Source organism: Ceratotherium simum, chromosome X (genome assembly GCF_057802395.1).
Source record: "Ceratotherium simum simum isolate JZ-2026a chromosome X, ASM5780239v1, whole genome shotgun sequence".
NCBI lineage: Eukaryota > Metazoa > Chordata > Mammalia > Perissodactyla > Rhinocerotidae > Ceratotherium > Ceratotherium simum.
In genome coordinates, this window is record NC_141940.1 from 83,538,381 (window position 1) to 83,553,454 (window position 15,074).

Consider the following 15,074-nt stretch of genomic DNA (forward strand, 5'->3'; position numbering starts at 1 on the left):
CATGCCTATCTGAACCTCCAGAATCCTGAAATTGCCGTATAATTTGCTCTAGCCACTCTCACCTGTAGTCTGTGAGCTGTCTTGTCAGCCGAGAGACCCAATGGAGTTCTGAAACAGCACTGTAACTTGGCTACAGCCCATCCCAGATGCAGTCAATGAGCAGCCATGCCAACCTAGAAGGCTACCAGGAGATGTGCCAATCAGTGCCTATGAAGGCAATTCAACTAACTTTGGTTGGAGAGTAGATCCTGAAATAAACATGTGACTCAGCTACGGTCCCTCTCAGCCATGGTCTGCAAGCAGTCCCATTAGACCAATGACAAGCCTGGAGACACTCTTGTTAGTGCTCTTGGAAACAGCCCAACAAACTTTATTCTGACAGCAGATTCTGCAAAGGCCCTGTGACTTGGATACAACTCCTCCCAGCTATTGTCAGGAAGCACTCCTGCCTGCCCATAGAGCAGATGGGAGACACACCTGCCCTTGCCTCTTGAGCCAGGTATGCATAACTTGGTTCTGGCTGCAGACTTCCAAGTAGCCCAGAGACTCAGATCTAACCCCTTTCAGCCAAGGTCCAGGGCCAATCCTGCCAGCCCAGGGAACCACTAGTGACACAGCAGAAGCCCTATACCTGTCCATGGAACTGGGAACAGGACCACTATCTGAGGATCCAAATGTATACCCTGAGTTTCACACTTGTCCCAACTCTAACCTTACTGAACAAGGTTCTGGAGGCAATCCCATCCAACCTACAGACCTGACAGTAACCGTGCATTCCCAAGCCTCTGGTAACAAGCTGGAAAACCACAACCCCCACTGTGGACCCAGCAACAGCCACATGATCTGGCTCCAACTCAACTTGACTGCAATTCTTGAGGTAATCTCATCAGCCCAAGGAATCAACAGGAGAAAGTTTTGATTTGAAGAAATCAGTCTGTAAAACTGTTTGCTCCTTCAAATGCAGAGACATGGATGATGAAGAATCAGGAAAACATGACATCACCAAAGAAAACTAATAATGTTCCAGGAACTGATCCCCCAAAATGGAGATCTATGAATTACCTAGCAAAGAATTCAAAATACTCATCTTAAAGATATGCAATGAAGTACTAGAGACTACATGGACAACTAAACAAAATCAGGAAATTGACGCATAAACAAATTGAGAAGTTAAATGAAATAATAAATACCATAAAAAAGAACCAAACAGAAATCCTGGACCTGAAGAATACAAAGACAGAACTGAAAAATTCAATAGACAGCTTTAACAACAGACTTGATCATGCACAAGAAAAGATTCAATGAACTCAAATAGAAGTCATTTGAAATTAGCCAGTTAAAGGAACAAACAAACAAACAAAAGAATGAAAAAGAGTGAAGAAAGCCTACGAGAATTATGGGACAACAGTCAAAAAATGAATAATGAATATATGCATTATGGGAGTCCCTTAAGGAGAAGAGAAAGAGAAAGGAGCAGAAAGCTTATTTTAAAAAAAATAGCTAAAAATGTCCCAAATCTTGGGAGAGATATGGACATCCAGTTACAGGAAGCTCAAAGGACTCTAAATAAAGTTAAGCCAAAGATGATTACCCAGACACATTATAATCAAATTGTTAAAAGTCAAAGACAAAGTGAGATTACCCTGTATGTTTTCTTACATGAGTTTTTTGGTCTTATATTTAAGTCTTTAATCTATTTTGAGTTGATTTTTGTATATGGTGTAAGATAGAGGTACAATTTCATTCTTCTATACTTGGCTGTTCAGTTTTCTCAACACCATTCATTGATTGAAGAAACTATTCTTTTCCTATTGTATATTCTTGAATCCTTTGTCAAAAATTAATTAACCATATATGCATAGGTTTATTCCTAGGCTCCCTATATTGTTCCATTGACTTGTGTGTCTGTCTTTATGCCAATACCATACTGTTTTGATTACTATGGCTTTGTAATGTAGTTTGAAATCAGGAAGTGTGATTCCTCCAGCTTTAGTCTCCTTTACCAAGATTTCTTTGGCTATTCAGACTCTTTCTTGGTTCCATACAAATTTGAGTATTGTCTATTCTCTTTCCATGAAAAATGTCATTGGAATTGTGATAGAGATTGCATTGAATCTGTAGATTACTTTGGGTAGTATGAACATTTTAACATAATTAGTTCTTCCAATTCATAAGCATGGAATATTTTTCCATTTAATTGTCTCCTTCAATTTCTTTCATCAATGTCTTATAGATTTCACTGTAAAGATCTTTCATCTCTTGTAAAGTAAAATTCCTAAGTATTTTACTTTTTTTGATATAATTGTAAGTGGGATTGTTTTCTTAATTTCTTTTACTGATAGTTTGTTGTTAGTGTATAGAGACTCAAGTGATTTCTGTATACAGAGATGTGTTGCTTAATGACAGGGAAAAGTTCTGAGAAATGTGTCATTAGGGGATTTTGTCATTGTGCAAAACATCATAGAGTGTACTTACACAAACCTAGATGGTATACCCTAATACACTCCTAGGCTATATGGTATAGCCTCTTGGTCCTAGGCTACAAACCTGTACAACATATTACCATAGTGAATACTGTAGGCAATTGTAATGCAATGGTAAGTATTTGTGCATCTAAGCTTGGAAAGGTCCAGTAAAAATACGATATAGAAGATAAAAAAATGGTACACCTGTATAGGGCACTTACCATGAATAGAGCTTGCAGGACTGGAAGTTGCTCTGAAAAGGTCAATGAGTGAGTGGTGAGTGAATGTGAAAGCCTAGGATATTACTATAAACTACTGTAGACTTTATACACACTGTATACTTAGGCTACACTAAATACATATAAAATATTCTTCTTTAATCAATAATAAATTAACCTTAGCTTATTGTAACTTTTTAAATTTATAAAATTTAAACACTTTTGTAATAACACTTTGCTTAAAACACAGACACATTGTACAGCTGTACCAAAATACTTTCTTTCTTATTTCCTTATTCTATAAGCTTTTTTCTATTTTTAAAAATTTTTATTCCTTTTTGCTGCTTAAACTTTTTTGTTAAAAACTAAGGTACAAAAACACATTAACCTGGGCCTACAGAGGGTCAGGATCATCAATATCACTGTCTTCCACCCCCATATCTTGTTTCACTAGAAGGTCTTCCAGGGCAATAACACACATGGAGCTGTCATCTCCCATGCTAGCAATGTCTTCCTCTGGAAAGCTCCTTAAGGATTTGCCTGAGGCTCTATTAAATAGGTGTCACTTTTTTCAGAAATATGTCTATGGTGGTTTACTTGGTTTGTATCTCTTTTTCATCATAGATTTGCTTTTAAGCAGATAATGCACCATGACCATTCCTCTCTGTTAATGAAAACCTTTCCATGTTGGGGTCCGTGTTTTCAAACTTTTTAAGGAGCATGTTGAGGTCTGCAAAATCTTCTCATAAACCCTTCACTGTGAATATTCTTGGGGGTTCTTCTTTTTCTCCTCCTGCAGTTTCCTTTTCTCTTACCTATTCTTCAGCTCTATGTTCCTGTTCCAGTTCCAACTCCTCATTAGTCAATTCATCAGGAGCCACCTCTAGGAGCTCCTCAATGTCATCCCCGTCTAAACCCCAGTTAGAGTTGTTTGCCATCTCAACCACAGTCTTGTTAATTTTGGCAACCTCCTCACCCTTAGCAAATACTTTATAGTCATGGACAAACATCTTGAGAGTCTTTTTCTTGATGCCATTCATACACTCCTCAATGACATGCCAATCTCAAACAAGGTTCTTGATGCAGTCATAGATGTTGTAATTGGGGCCAGCCCGGTGGCATAGTGGTTAAGTTCGTATGCTCCACATTGACGGCCTGGGTTTCACATGTTCTCATCCCGGGTGCAGACCAATACACCACTCATCAAGCCATGCTGTGGCAGCATCCCACATACAAAATGGAGGAGGATTGACATGGATGTTAGATCAGGGACAATCTTCCTCTAACACACAAAAAAAAACACCTGGCTAATAATGTCAGCTGTATTAAAAACAAGATGTTGTAATTCTTCTAGAATTACATCAGTGTCTTCTCAGTGTCTTCCTCAGTTGAAGCAATAGACTGGGCAAAGGTCCACCTCACGTAGTAGGCCTTAAAAGCTGCTATAATTCTTTGATCCATTGGTTGGATCAAAGAGATGGTGTTTGGAAGAGAAACACAGCTTTGATATTGGGATGAAGATCACCAATAAAAGGAGGAAATCTGAGAGCGTTGTCAACAATAAGCAAAATCTTGAAAGGTACGTTATTCTCTGAATAGTATTTCTCAATTTTGCTGGCATAACAAATCAAGAGGGCATTTTGGAAGGGGAGATGGGTCACCTATGACTTTCTATTGCTCCTGTAGTACACTGTCAGTGTGTGCTTATTGATATGCTTGAAAGCCCTAGGGTTCTCACTGTGCCAGATCACAAAGGATTTCAATTTGTAGCCTGCAACATTGTTGCCAAGCAAGACTGTTATCCTGTGCTTAAAAGCCTTGAAACCTATCATTGACTTGGCCTCCTTATGGAGGAAAGTCCTTTCAGACATCCGTTTTCAGAATAGGGAAGTTTTATCCATATTGAGTATTTGCTCTGGCAAGTAACTTTCCTTCACAATCAGCTTACCTAGAGTTTCCAAAAATTCTTCAATTGCCTTCACATCAGCACTTGTTGACTCACCACTCACTTTCACTGTGTCATGAATAAAGATTCTTGACTTGTTTAAACCACCCAGAGCCAACAGTAAATTCAACATTGTAAGAAGTCAGGTCCAGCCTTTTCTTTCAACATCACAAACAAACATTTTTCTTTGACCATGATTGTCGTTGTGCTGAGAGAGATATGCTTCCGTGTCTGGTCTTAAATCCAGGTCACTAGAAGTTTCTCCATGTCAGATATAGTCCCTTCTGAAATTTTTGTTGGCCTCATTAATCTCATTGCTTCTTAGTGAAGTAGATCAATTAACAGTTTCCATCACTTTGTTTTGTTCTTCAAGGTCATAGTTATGGTGTAATGGGACATGCTTGACTAGCAAGCAGTGACCATCTCTGATTTCACAACTTTGTAATCCTTATTCACTTTTAATTTTGTTTTCAGGTAAATCACTCAATATGACCTCTTACTGGCCACACTAGCAATGGATTTTGTATGTTTAGGGGCCAGGATAAACAAAACAACATGAGATTAAATCAGGCACAGTAGAAAATGGTGCAATCAAGACATGCAGTAAACATAAGATGTGTGAGGCTGCTGCCAGCATAACACAGCATATTGTTTTACAGTAAACATTTTTCATAAGTAGAAAGTATATACTCTAAAATAATGATAAAATATATAGTATGGTAAATCCATAAAACAGTTACATAGTTGTTTATCAAGTATTATATACTGTACATAATTGAATGTGCCATACTTTTATACAACTGGCAGTGCAGTAGATTTGTTTACACCAGCATCACCACAAACACATGAGCAATGCATTGCACTATGACATTATGACGAATATGACATTACCAGGCAATAGAAAATTTTCAGTTCCATTTTATTGTTATGGAACCACCATCATATATACAGTCTATCTTTGACTGAAACATCATTATGCAGAGCATGACTGTACTGATTTTATATACTAAACTTTACAGAATTCATTTATTAGTTCTAATGATTTTTGGTGGAGTATTTAGGGTTTTTCTATATATAACATCATGTCATTTGCAAATAGAGACAATTTTACTTCTTCCTTTCCAATTTGTATACTGTTTATTTCTTTTTCTTGCCTAATTGTTCTGGCTAAGACTTCTAGTACTATGTTGAACGAGATGGAGAGTGTGAGCATCTTTGTCCTGTTACTGATCTCAGTGGAAAAGTTTTCAGCTTTTCATCATTGAGTATGACATTAGCTGTGGGCTTTTCATATACGACCTTTACTATATTGAGGTACATTTCCTCCATACCTAGTTTTTTGAGAATTTTTATCATGAATAGATGTCAAAATTTGTCAAATGCATTTTCTAAATCTATTGAGGTAACCATATAATTTTTATTCTTTATTTTGTTAATGTGGTGCATCACATTGATTGATTTGCAGATGTCAAAACATCCTTGCTTCCCTGGAATAAAACACACTTGATCATGGTGTATGATTCTTTTGATGTACTGTTGAAATTGGTTTGTTAATATTTTGTTGATGGTATTTGCGTCTAAGTTCATCAGGGCTATTGGCCTGTAATTTTCTTTTCCTGTAGTATACTTGTTTGGTTTTGGTATCAGGGTAATGTTGCCTCCAAAAATGGTTTTGGAAGTGTCCCCTCTTCTATTTTTTGGAAAATTTAGAGAAGGTTTGATATTATTTCTTCTTTAAATGATTGATAGAATTCACCAGTGAAGTCTTCTGGTCCTGAACTTTTCTTTATTGGGAGGTTTCTGATTGCTGATTTAATATTTTTACAAGTAATTGACTGGTTCAGTTTTTTTATTTCTTCATGGTTCAATCTTGGTAGTTTGTATGTTTCTAAGAACTCATTCATTTCTTCAAAGTTATCCAATTTGCGGGTATAATTGTTCATATTAGTATATTATGATCCTATTTAGTTATGTGATATCAGTCGTAATGTCTCTTCTCCACTTATAATTTTATTTATTTTAGCCCTCTCTCTTCTTTTCTTGGTAACTCTAGCTAAATGTTTATCTATTTTATTTACCTTTTCAAAAAAAAAAATAAAAACCCAGCTCTAAGTTTCATTGATCTTTTCTGTTGTTCTTTTTAGCCTCTAGTTCATATTCCTGTTCTGATCTTTTTTATTTCATTCTTTTTACTAATTCTGGGCTTAGATTTTTCTTCCTTTTCTAGTTTCTTGAGGCGTAAAGTTATTATTAGAGATCTTTCCTTTTCTATAATGTAGACATTTATCACTATAAACTTCTCTTTTAGAACTGCATTTGCTGTATTCCATAAGTTTTGGCATGTTGTAGTTCCATTTTCATTTTTCTGAATGTATTTTTTGATTTATCTTTTGATTTCTTCTTTGATCTATTAGTTGTACAATAGTATGTTAATATCAACATATTTGTGAATTTTACATTTTCTTCTTGTAATTGACTTCTAGTTTCATGCCATTATGGTTGAAAAGGATGCTTAATATGATTTCAATTTTCTTGAATTATTAAGAGTGGTGTTGTGGCCTAACATATGATCTATCCTGGAGAATATTCTATGTGCACTTAAGGAGAATATGTAATTCTGCTGATGCTGGATGGAATGCTCTGTAAATACCTGTTAAGTACAAGTTTTATAATGTATAGTTTAAGTCTAATGCTTCCTTATTGATATTCTGTCTGGATGATCTATCCATTGTTGATGTAGGATATTGAAATCCCTATGATTATGTATTGCTGTCTATTTCTACCTTCATGTCTGTTAATATTTGCTATATTTAGGTGCTACTATGTTGGGTGCATAAATATTTACAATTGCTGTTACCTTTTGTTGGATTGACCCCTTTATCATTATATTATGACCTTCTTTGTCTCTTATTACAGTCTTTGTTCTAAAGTCTATTTTGTCTAAGTATATCTACCCTTGCTTTCTCTTTGTTTCTATTTGCATTACATATCTTTTTCCATCCCTTCACTTTCACTCTATGTGCATCCTTAAAGTTGAAAGTGTCTCTTGTAGGCAACATATAGATGGGTATTTTTTTTAATCCATTCAGCTACTCTGTTTTTTGAATGGATAATTTAGTCAATTTACATTTAAAGTCATTATTGATAGGGATGGACTTACTATTCCCGTATTGTTAATTGTTTTTTTGGCTCTTTTGTAGTTATTTTTTTCCTTTATCCTTCTCTTGCTCTCTTGCTTTGTTATTTGATGTTTTTCTGTAGTAGTATGCTTATATTCCTTTCTCTTTATTTTTGTGTATCTACCATAGGTCTTTACTTTGTGATTACCATGAGAATTACTTGAAAATTCATATAACAGTCTATTTTAAGCTGATGACAACTTAACTTTGAGTGCATACTAATGCTGTATATTTTTATCCCTCTATATTTTATAAAAATAGAGATAAAATAAATTTTACCTCTAGCATAAAAATTTTTTAAGTATTTAAATTAATTACCACTGCAGTAATTTTTTAATTGACAAACAATATAAGAAGAAGTAAATTTTACAGATAGGAGAATCAAAAGTGTAGAGTTTTTATATGCAATTGAAGGTAAGTTATAATCAGTTTAAAATGAACTATTATAACTATAAGGTATTTTATGTAAACCTCATAGTAACCACAAAAAACATCTACTAGACAAAGAAAAGATAAAGAGAATGGAATTAAAGCATACTGCAACAAAAAATAAACAACAAATAAACAGAGAGAGAAAGAAAGGAACACTGCAACTACAAAACACCTGGAAAATGATGTTTGCATTACTATGTCCTTATAGTTCAATTTTACTTTCAATGTAAATGAATTAAATTCTCCAATCAGAGCATAATGGCAGCATAAGACATTTCTCCTTTTGCTCCCTTCCGTTATAACAATTAATTAGTCAACCATATATGAACGAAAGTGTCTCAGTGGGGGATTAGGATACAGACCCCTATGCCAAAGAACCTAGGAAGACTCTTGACCACCTGTGCATCTAAAAATAGGCAAATAGACCTGGTAAAGGCTATGGATCTGTGGAAGTCAGAGAGCCTGCACCGTCCCTACTCACTGTGGTCAGGGAAAAAACCTGGAGAGTGTTGACCTATTCATATACACATGGGTGAGAGAGAATTCATAGAAGTTCAGCCTGCCTGAGTGTAAATTCCAGCACACAATTGCAATGGGGAGGATAAGAGTTTATACGCAGTGGAGAGACAGAAATTCTGCTAGAGTCACACCCCCCCATGGTGACACTGGCTGAGCTGTCAAGCAGCAATAACCTCTCCACATAGGAGGTAGAAAGCAGTGAGTGACCAGTCATCCCAGTTTGTGAGTTAGAGCTGGAGAATCTTGTTTCTCTCCAGCATCACACAGAGTAGTGAGGTGGGACCTCCATAACCAGGGCAAAGGATGAGAAAATGAATGAAGGAGATAAGAATATCAAGGGGAAGATTGAGAGAAGTCAAGATGGCAGTATAAGCAGACTCTGAACTCACCTCCTCCCATGGACGCAGCCAATTTACAACTACTCATGGAAAAATTACCCCTGAGACAGAACTGAAAACTGGATAAGAGGAACTCCTGCAACAACGGACAATCCTAATTGAGGTAGAAGAGGAAGAAACTCCCTTCTGGAGAGGAAAAATGCTGCCTTCACAAGCCGCCACGCCTCACGGCCACCTGGGAGCAGCCCAAAGGTACGCAACTCTCCCTGGCGGAGCAGGGCCCTGAGCTGGAGCGTGCCCCCGCTGTGGGCATTTTGTGGATTCAGCACAATCCAGACGAGTGGCATAATATCTGACTTGACCTGCTACTAAAACATTGGGGAATACCCCCAGAAAAGCTGGTTCACAAAGAAATGAAAACCGGCTCTTAAAGGACCCACACGCAAACTTACCAGTTTCAGAAAGCAACCTAAAATCACCAGAAAGAAAGGTGCACAGTGCTTTGGTGAAAAGAGACTCACCTAATAGGCCCTGAGTGCATCTCGATGAGAGGTGAGACCTCTCCAGGGACTGGGACATTGGCAGCGGCCATTGTTGTGGCCTGATGTGGGCATGCTGACACAGACGCCATCAGAGTTCTTCCTGGGGCCTGTTAGCCCAGGTCTGCCCCACCCACTAGAGCACGGATTTAATGCAGCTCAGGCAGAGCAGGCAGCCCACCCTAGAGACTGGCCCCACCCAACAACAAGCCCTCAGGCAACTTGTGGGCCTGCATAGATTGGTGACTGTATTCTCTGCAGCCTGGCAACTGAGCCAAATTCAGTGGGGTAGGGCGTGCACAAGGAGCAGATGGAGAGTGTGTGGGGGGGTGGAGTGTGTGGGGCTCCCACCACGGAGAGACTGGGTCCACTTCAGGAGGTAGGGGCACACAAACGGGGCAGGACTGTGTTGACAGTGTGTGTGGACCTGTGGGTGGCAGGGCTAGTCAGCTGCAGAAGACTTGTGCTTCTCAAAGACCCACATAGGGGGTTTGCCACCCCTTCCAAAGCCTGAAACAATTGAGTGCTCCCGTGCCTGAGGCGAGCCCCACACAGCTGCAATCCTCAGAGAGCTGACAAGAGACCTAAGGGCTGGAGGCTTACAGCAACTGTAAGTCCCTGAGTCTAACAACCTGCCACGTTGGAGGCCTAATCACTTAAAAGAAATACTGCAACACAAATGTGGTATTAGAACTTTCAGCCAACTGTGCTAGGGTTCTGAACACCTGATAAAGAGACTGAAGGGCCCACAACAATTGCAAGCAGCTGCGCACTACAACAGCTGGCGAGGAGAATAACTCGCCCTCCCTGGGCACCTACAGGGAGAGCAAACAGGCCACAACAGAAGGACACACGTAGCCCACATAGAGGTCACCACTCTAACATTGAGAACTGAAGGAAGCAAACTGGAGGCCTCCTAAGGCATCACTTATATAAGATCACCTATCCAAGACCAGGAGACGCAGCTGACCTACCTAATACGTAGACACAAGCACAGGGAAAGAGGCAAAATGAGGAGAGAAAGGAATACATTCGAAGCAAGGGAACAGGACAAAACCCGAGAAAAGGAACTAAGTGAAACAGAAATAAGCAACCTACCCAACAGAGAGTTCAAACAAAGAGTGTTAAGAATGCTCACTGATCTGGGGAGAAGAATAGATGAACTCAGCGAGAATGTCAAGAAAGAAATGGAAGATATAAAAAAGAACCAATAAGAAATGAAGAAACAAATACTGGAAATGAAAAATTTACCAGAGGGATTCAAAAGCAGAGTAGAGGAGACAGAAGAACGGATCTGTGAGCTGGACGAAAGACTGGAAGAATGTACCCAAGCTGAAAAGATAAAAGAGAAAAGAATCAAAAAGAGTGAGGACAGTATAAGGGACCTCTGGGACAACATCAAGCACACTAACATCCGTTTGATAGGTGTCCTGGAAGGAGAAGAGCGAGACAAAAGGGCAGACAATCTATTTCAAGAAATAATAGATGAAAGCTTCCCTAACCCAAGGAAGGAAACACACATCCAGGTACAGGAAGCACCAAGAGCCCCAAACAAGATAAACCCAAAGAGGCCCACACCGAGACACATCATAATCAAAATGTCCAGAATTAAAGATAATTAGACAATCCTAAAAGCCAAAGGAGAAATTCAAGTTACATACAAAGGAAACCCCATTAGGCTATCAGCTGACTTCTCAGAAGAAACCTTACAAGATAGAACAGAATGGAACGATATATTTAAAGTGCTAAAAGGAAAAAAATTACAGCCAAGAATACCCTACCCAGCAAGGTTATTATTCAAAATGGAAGAAGAGATCAAAAAATTCCCAGACAAGCAAAAATTAAAGGAGTTTGTCACCAAGAAACCAGTGCTATAAGAAACGTTTAAGGGACTGATTTAAGGGGAAAAGAGGAGACCACAAATAGGAAACATTATCTATTTCCATGATAAGAGGGTAATGGATAGAAATGCACAAAAAAAGAGGTTAGATATGATATCAAAAACATAAAAGGAGGGAGGAGGAGAGTTAAAGATTAGAGCTTTCAGACAGAGGTTAAATTAAAGAGACCATCAATTCTGTATAGAATAACAAAGGAAGAGAGAAGGACTACTAAAACACTGAGAAAAAAAGTTAAAAAATGACAGTAAGTACATACTTATCATTAGCTACTTTAAACGTCAATGGACTAAATGCTCCAATTAAAAGGCATAGGGTGGCTGATTGGATAAAAAAACAGGACCCATATATATGCTGCATACAAGAGACACACTTCAGACCTAAAGACACTCACAAACTGAAAGTGAAGGGATGGAAAAAGATACTCCACGCAAATGGCAATGAAAAGAAAGCTGGGGTAGCAGTATTCATATCATACAAAATAGACATTAAAACAAAATCTGTAAAAAGAGACAAAGAAGGGCATTACATAATTATCAAGGGAAAAATCCAACCAAAGCGTATAACACTTGTAAATATCTACTCACCCAATGTAGGTGCACCTAAATATATAAAGCAATTACTAACAGACATGCAAACAGAAATAGACAGTAACAAAATAATAGTAGGGTACTTGAACACTCCACTTACACCAACGGACAGATCATCCAAACAGAAGATCCATAAGGAAACATTGGCCTTAAATGACACACTAGAACAGATGGACCTAGTAGATATATACAGAGCATTCCATCCAAAAACCTAAGAATACAAGTTTTTTTCAAATGCACATGGAACATTCTCCAGGATTGATCACATTTTAGGCCAAAAAACAAGTCTACATAAATTTAAGAAGATTGAAATAATACCAAGCATCTTTTCTGACCACAACGGTATGAAACTAGAAATCAACTATAGGAAGAAAATCAGAAAATCCACAAACACATGGAGATTAAACAAAATGTTACTGAACAACGACTGGGTCAACGAAGAAATCAAAGAAGAAATCAAAAAATACCTGGAGAAAAATCAAAATGAAAATGCCATGCCAGAATTTATAGGATACAGCAAAAGCGGTTCTACGAGGGAAGCTTATAGCAATACAGGCCTACCTCAACAAACAAGAAAAATCTCAAAAAAACAATCTAACAATGCACCTAAAGGAACTGGAAAATGAGGAACACACAAAGACTAAAATCAGTAGAAGAAGGGAAATCATGAAAATCAGAGCAGAAATAAAAGAAATAGAGACCAAAAAAACAATAGAAAAAATTAATAAAAGCAAGAGCTGGTTCTTTGAAAAGATAAACAAAGTTGACAAACCTTTAGCTAGACTCACGAAGAAGAAAAGAGAAAAGGTACAAATAAGTAAAATCAGAAAAGAAAGAGGAGAAATTACAACAGACACCTCAGAAATACAAAAGATTATAAGAGAATACTATGAAAAGCTATATGCCAACCAATTCGACAATCTGGAAGAAATGGATAAATTCTTAGAATCATACAACCTTCCAAAACTGGATCAAGAAGAAGTAGAGAATTTGAATAGAACAATCACCAGTAAGGAGATTGAAACAGTAATCAAAACCTCCCCCAAAATAAAAGTCCAGGACAAGACGGCTTCCTTGGTGAATTCTACCAAACATTCAAGGAAGACTTAATACCTATCCTTCTCGAAATCTTCCACAAAATTGAGGAGAAGGGGAAGCTCCCAAACTCGTTCTACAAAGCCAATATTACCCTCATACCAAAAAGAGACAAGGACAACACAAAAATAGAAAATTACAGGCCAATATCACTGATGAACATCGATGCAAAAATCCTCAACAAAATACTAGCAAACCGCATACAACAATACGTTAAAAAGATTATACACCATGATCAAGTGGGATTTATTCCAGGTATGCAGAGATGGTTTAACATTTGCAAATCAATCAACGTGATATGTCACATTAATAAAATGAAGAATAAAAATCATATGATCATCTCAATAGATGCAGAGAAAGCATTTGACAAGATCCAGCATCAATTTATGATAAAAACTCTGAATAAAATGGGTATAGAAGGAAAGTACCTCAACATAATAAAGGCCATATATGACAAACCCACAGCTAATATCATCCTCAATGGTGAAAAACTGAAAGCTATTCCTCTAAGAACAGGAACCAGACAAGGACGCCCAATGTCACCACTCCTATTTAATATAGTACCGGAAGTCCTAGGCAGAGCAATCAGGCAAGAGAAAGAAATAAAAGAGATCCAAATTGGAAAGGAAGAAGTGAAACTGTCATTATTGCAGATGACACGATTTTATATATAGAAAACCTTAAAGAATCCACTAGAAAACTTTTAGAAGTAATAAACGAATGCAGTAAAGTTTCATGATACAAAATCAACCTACAAAAATCAGTTGCATTTGTATACACTAAAAACGAAGCAGCAGAAAGAGAAATTAAGAATACAATCCCATTTACAACTGCAACATAAAGAATAAAATACCTAGGAATAAACTTAACCAAAGAGGTGAAAAAGCTGTACACGGAAACGATAAAACATTACTAAAAGAAATCCAAGAAGACACAAAGAAATGGAAAGATATTCCGTGCTCTTGGATTGAAAGAATTAAAATAGTTAAGATGTCCTTACTTCCTAAAGGAATCTATAGATTCAATGCAATCCCTGTCAAAGTTCCAACAACATTTTTCAGAGAAATAGAACGAAGAATCCTAAAATTTATATGGAATAACAAAAGACCCCGAATAGGTAAAGGAATCCTGAGAATAAAGAACAAAGCTGGAGGTACCACACTCTCTGATTTGAAAATGTACTACAAAGCTCTAGTAACCAAAACAGCATGGTACTGGCACAAAAACAGACACACAGATCAATGGAATAGAATCGAAAGCCCAGAAATAAACCCACACATCTATGGACACCTAATCTTTGACAAAGGAGCCAAGAACATACAATGGAGAAAAGAAAGTCTCTTCAACAAATGGTGTTGGGAAAACTGGATAGCCACATGCAAAAACACGAAAGTAGACCCTTACCTTACACCATACACAAAGATTAACCCCAAATGGATTAAAGACTTGAATGTAAGACCTGAAACTATGAAACTTCTAGGACAAAACATAGGCAGTACGCTCTTCGACATCGGTCTTAGTAGCATAATTTCAAGCACCATGTCTGACCGGGCAAGAGAAACAATAGAAAAAATAAACAAATGGGATTACATCAAACTAAAAAGCTTCTAAACAGCAAAGGAAACCATCAACCAAACGAAAAGACAACCTAACAATTAGGAGAATATATTTGCAAACCATACATCTGATAATGGGTTAATCTCCAAAATATATAAAGAACTCATACATCTCAACAACCAAAAACTAACAACCCAATTGAAAAATGGGCAAAGGTTCTGAACAGACATTTCTCCAAAGAAGATATACAGATGGCTAACAGGCACATCAAAAGATGTTCAACATCATTAACCATCAGG

At 37.4% G+C, this 15,074-nt stretch overlaps 1 protein-coding gene across 1 annotated transcript in view; it reads right to left on the reverse strand.

Moving 5' to 3' along the window:
- LOC147911913 (uncharacterized) overlaps positions 1-9,696 on the reverse strand; it is a 129,369-nt gene extending 119,673 nt beyond the window's left edge. Inside the window, exon 1 of the mRNA XM_087426595.1 lies at positions 9,618-9,696. Coding sequence (XP_087282721.1) covers positions 9,618-9,688 — 71 coding nt within the window. The 5' untranslated portion in view covers positions 9,689-9,696. The remainder of the gene's footprint in view (positions 1-9,617) is intronic.
- Positions 9,697-15,074: the final 5,378 nt, after the last annotated feature.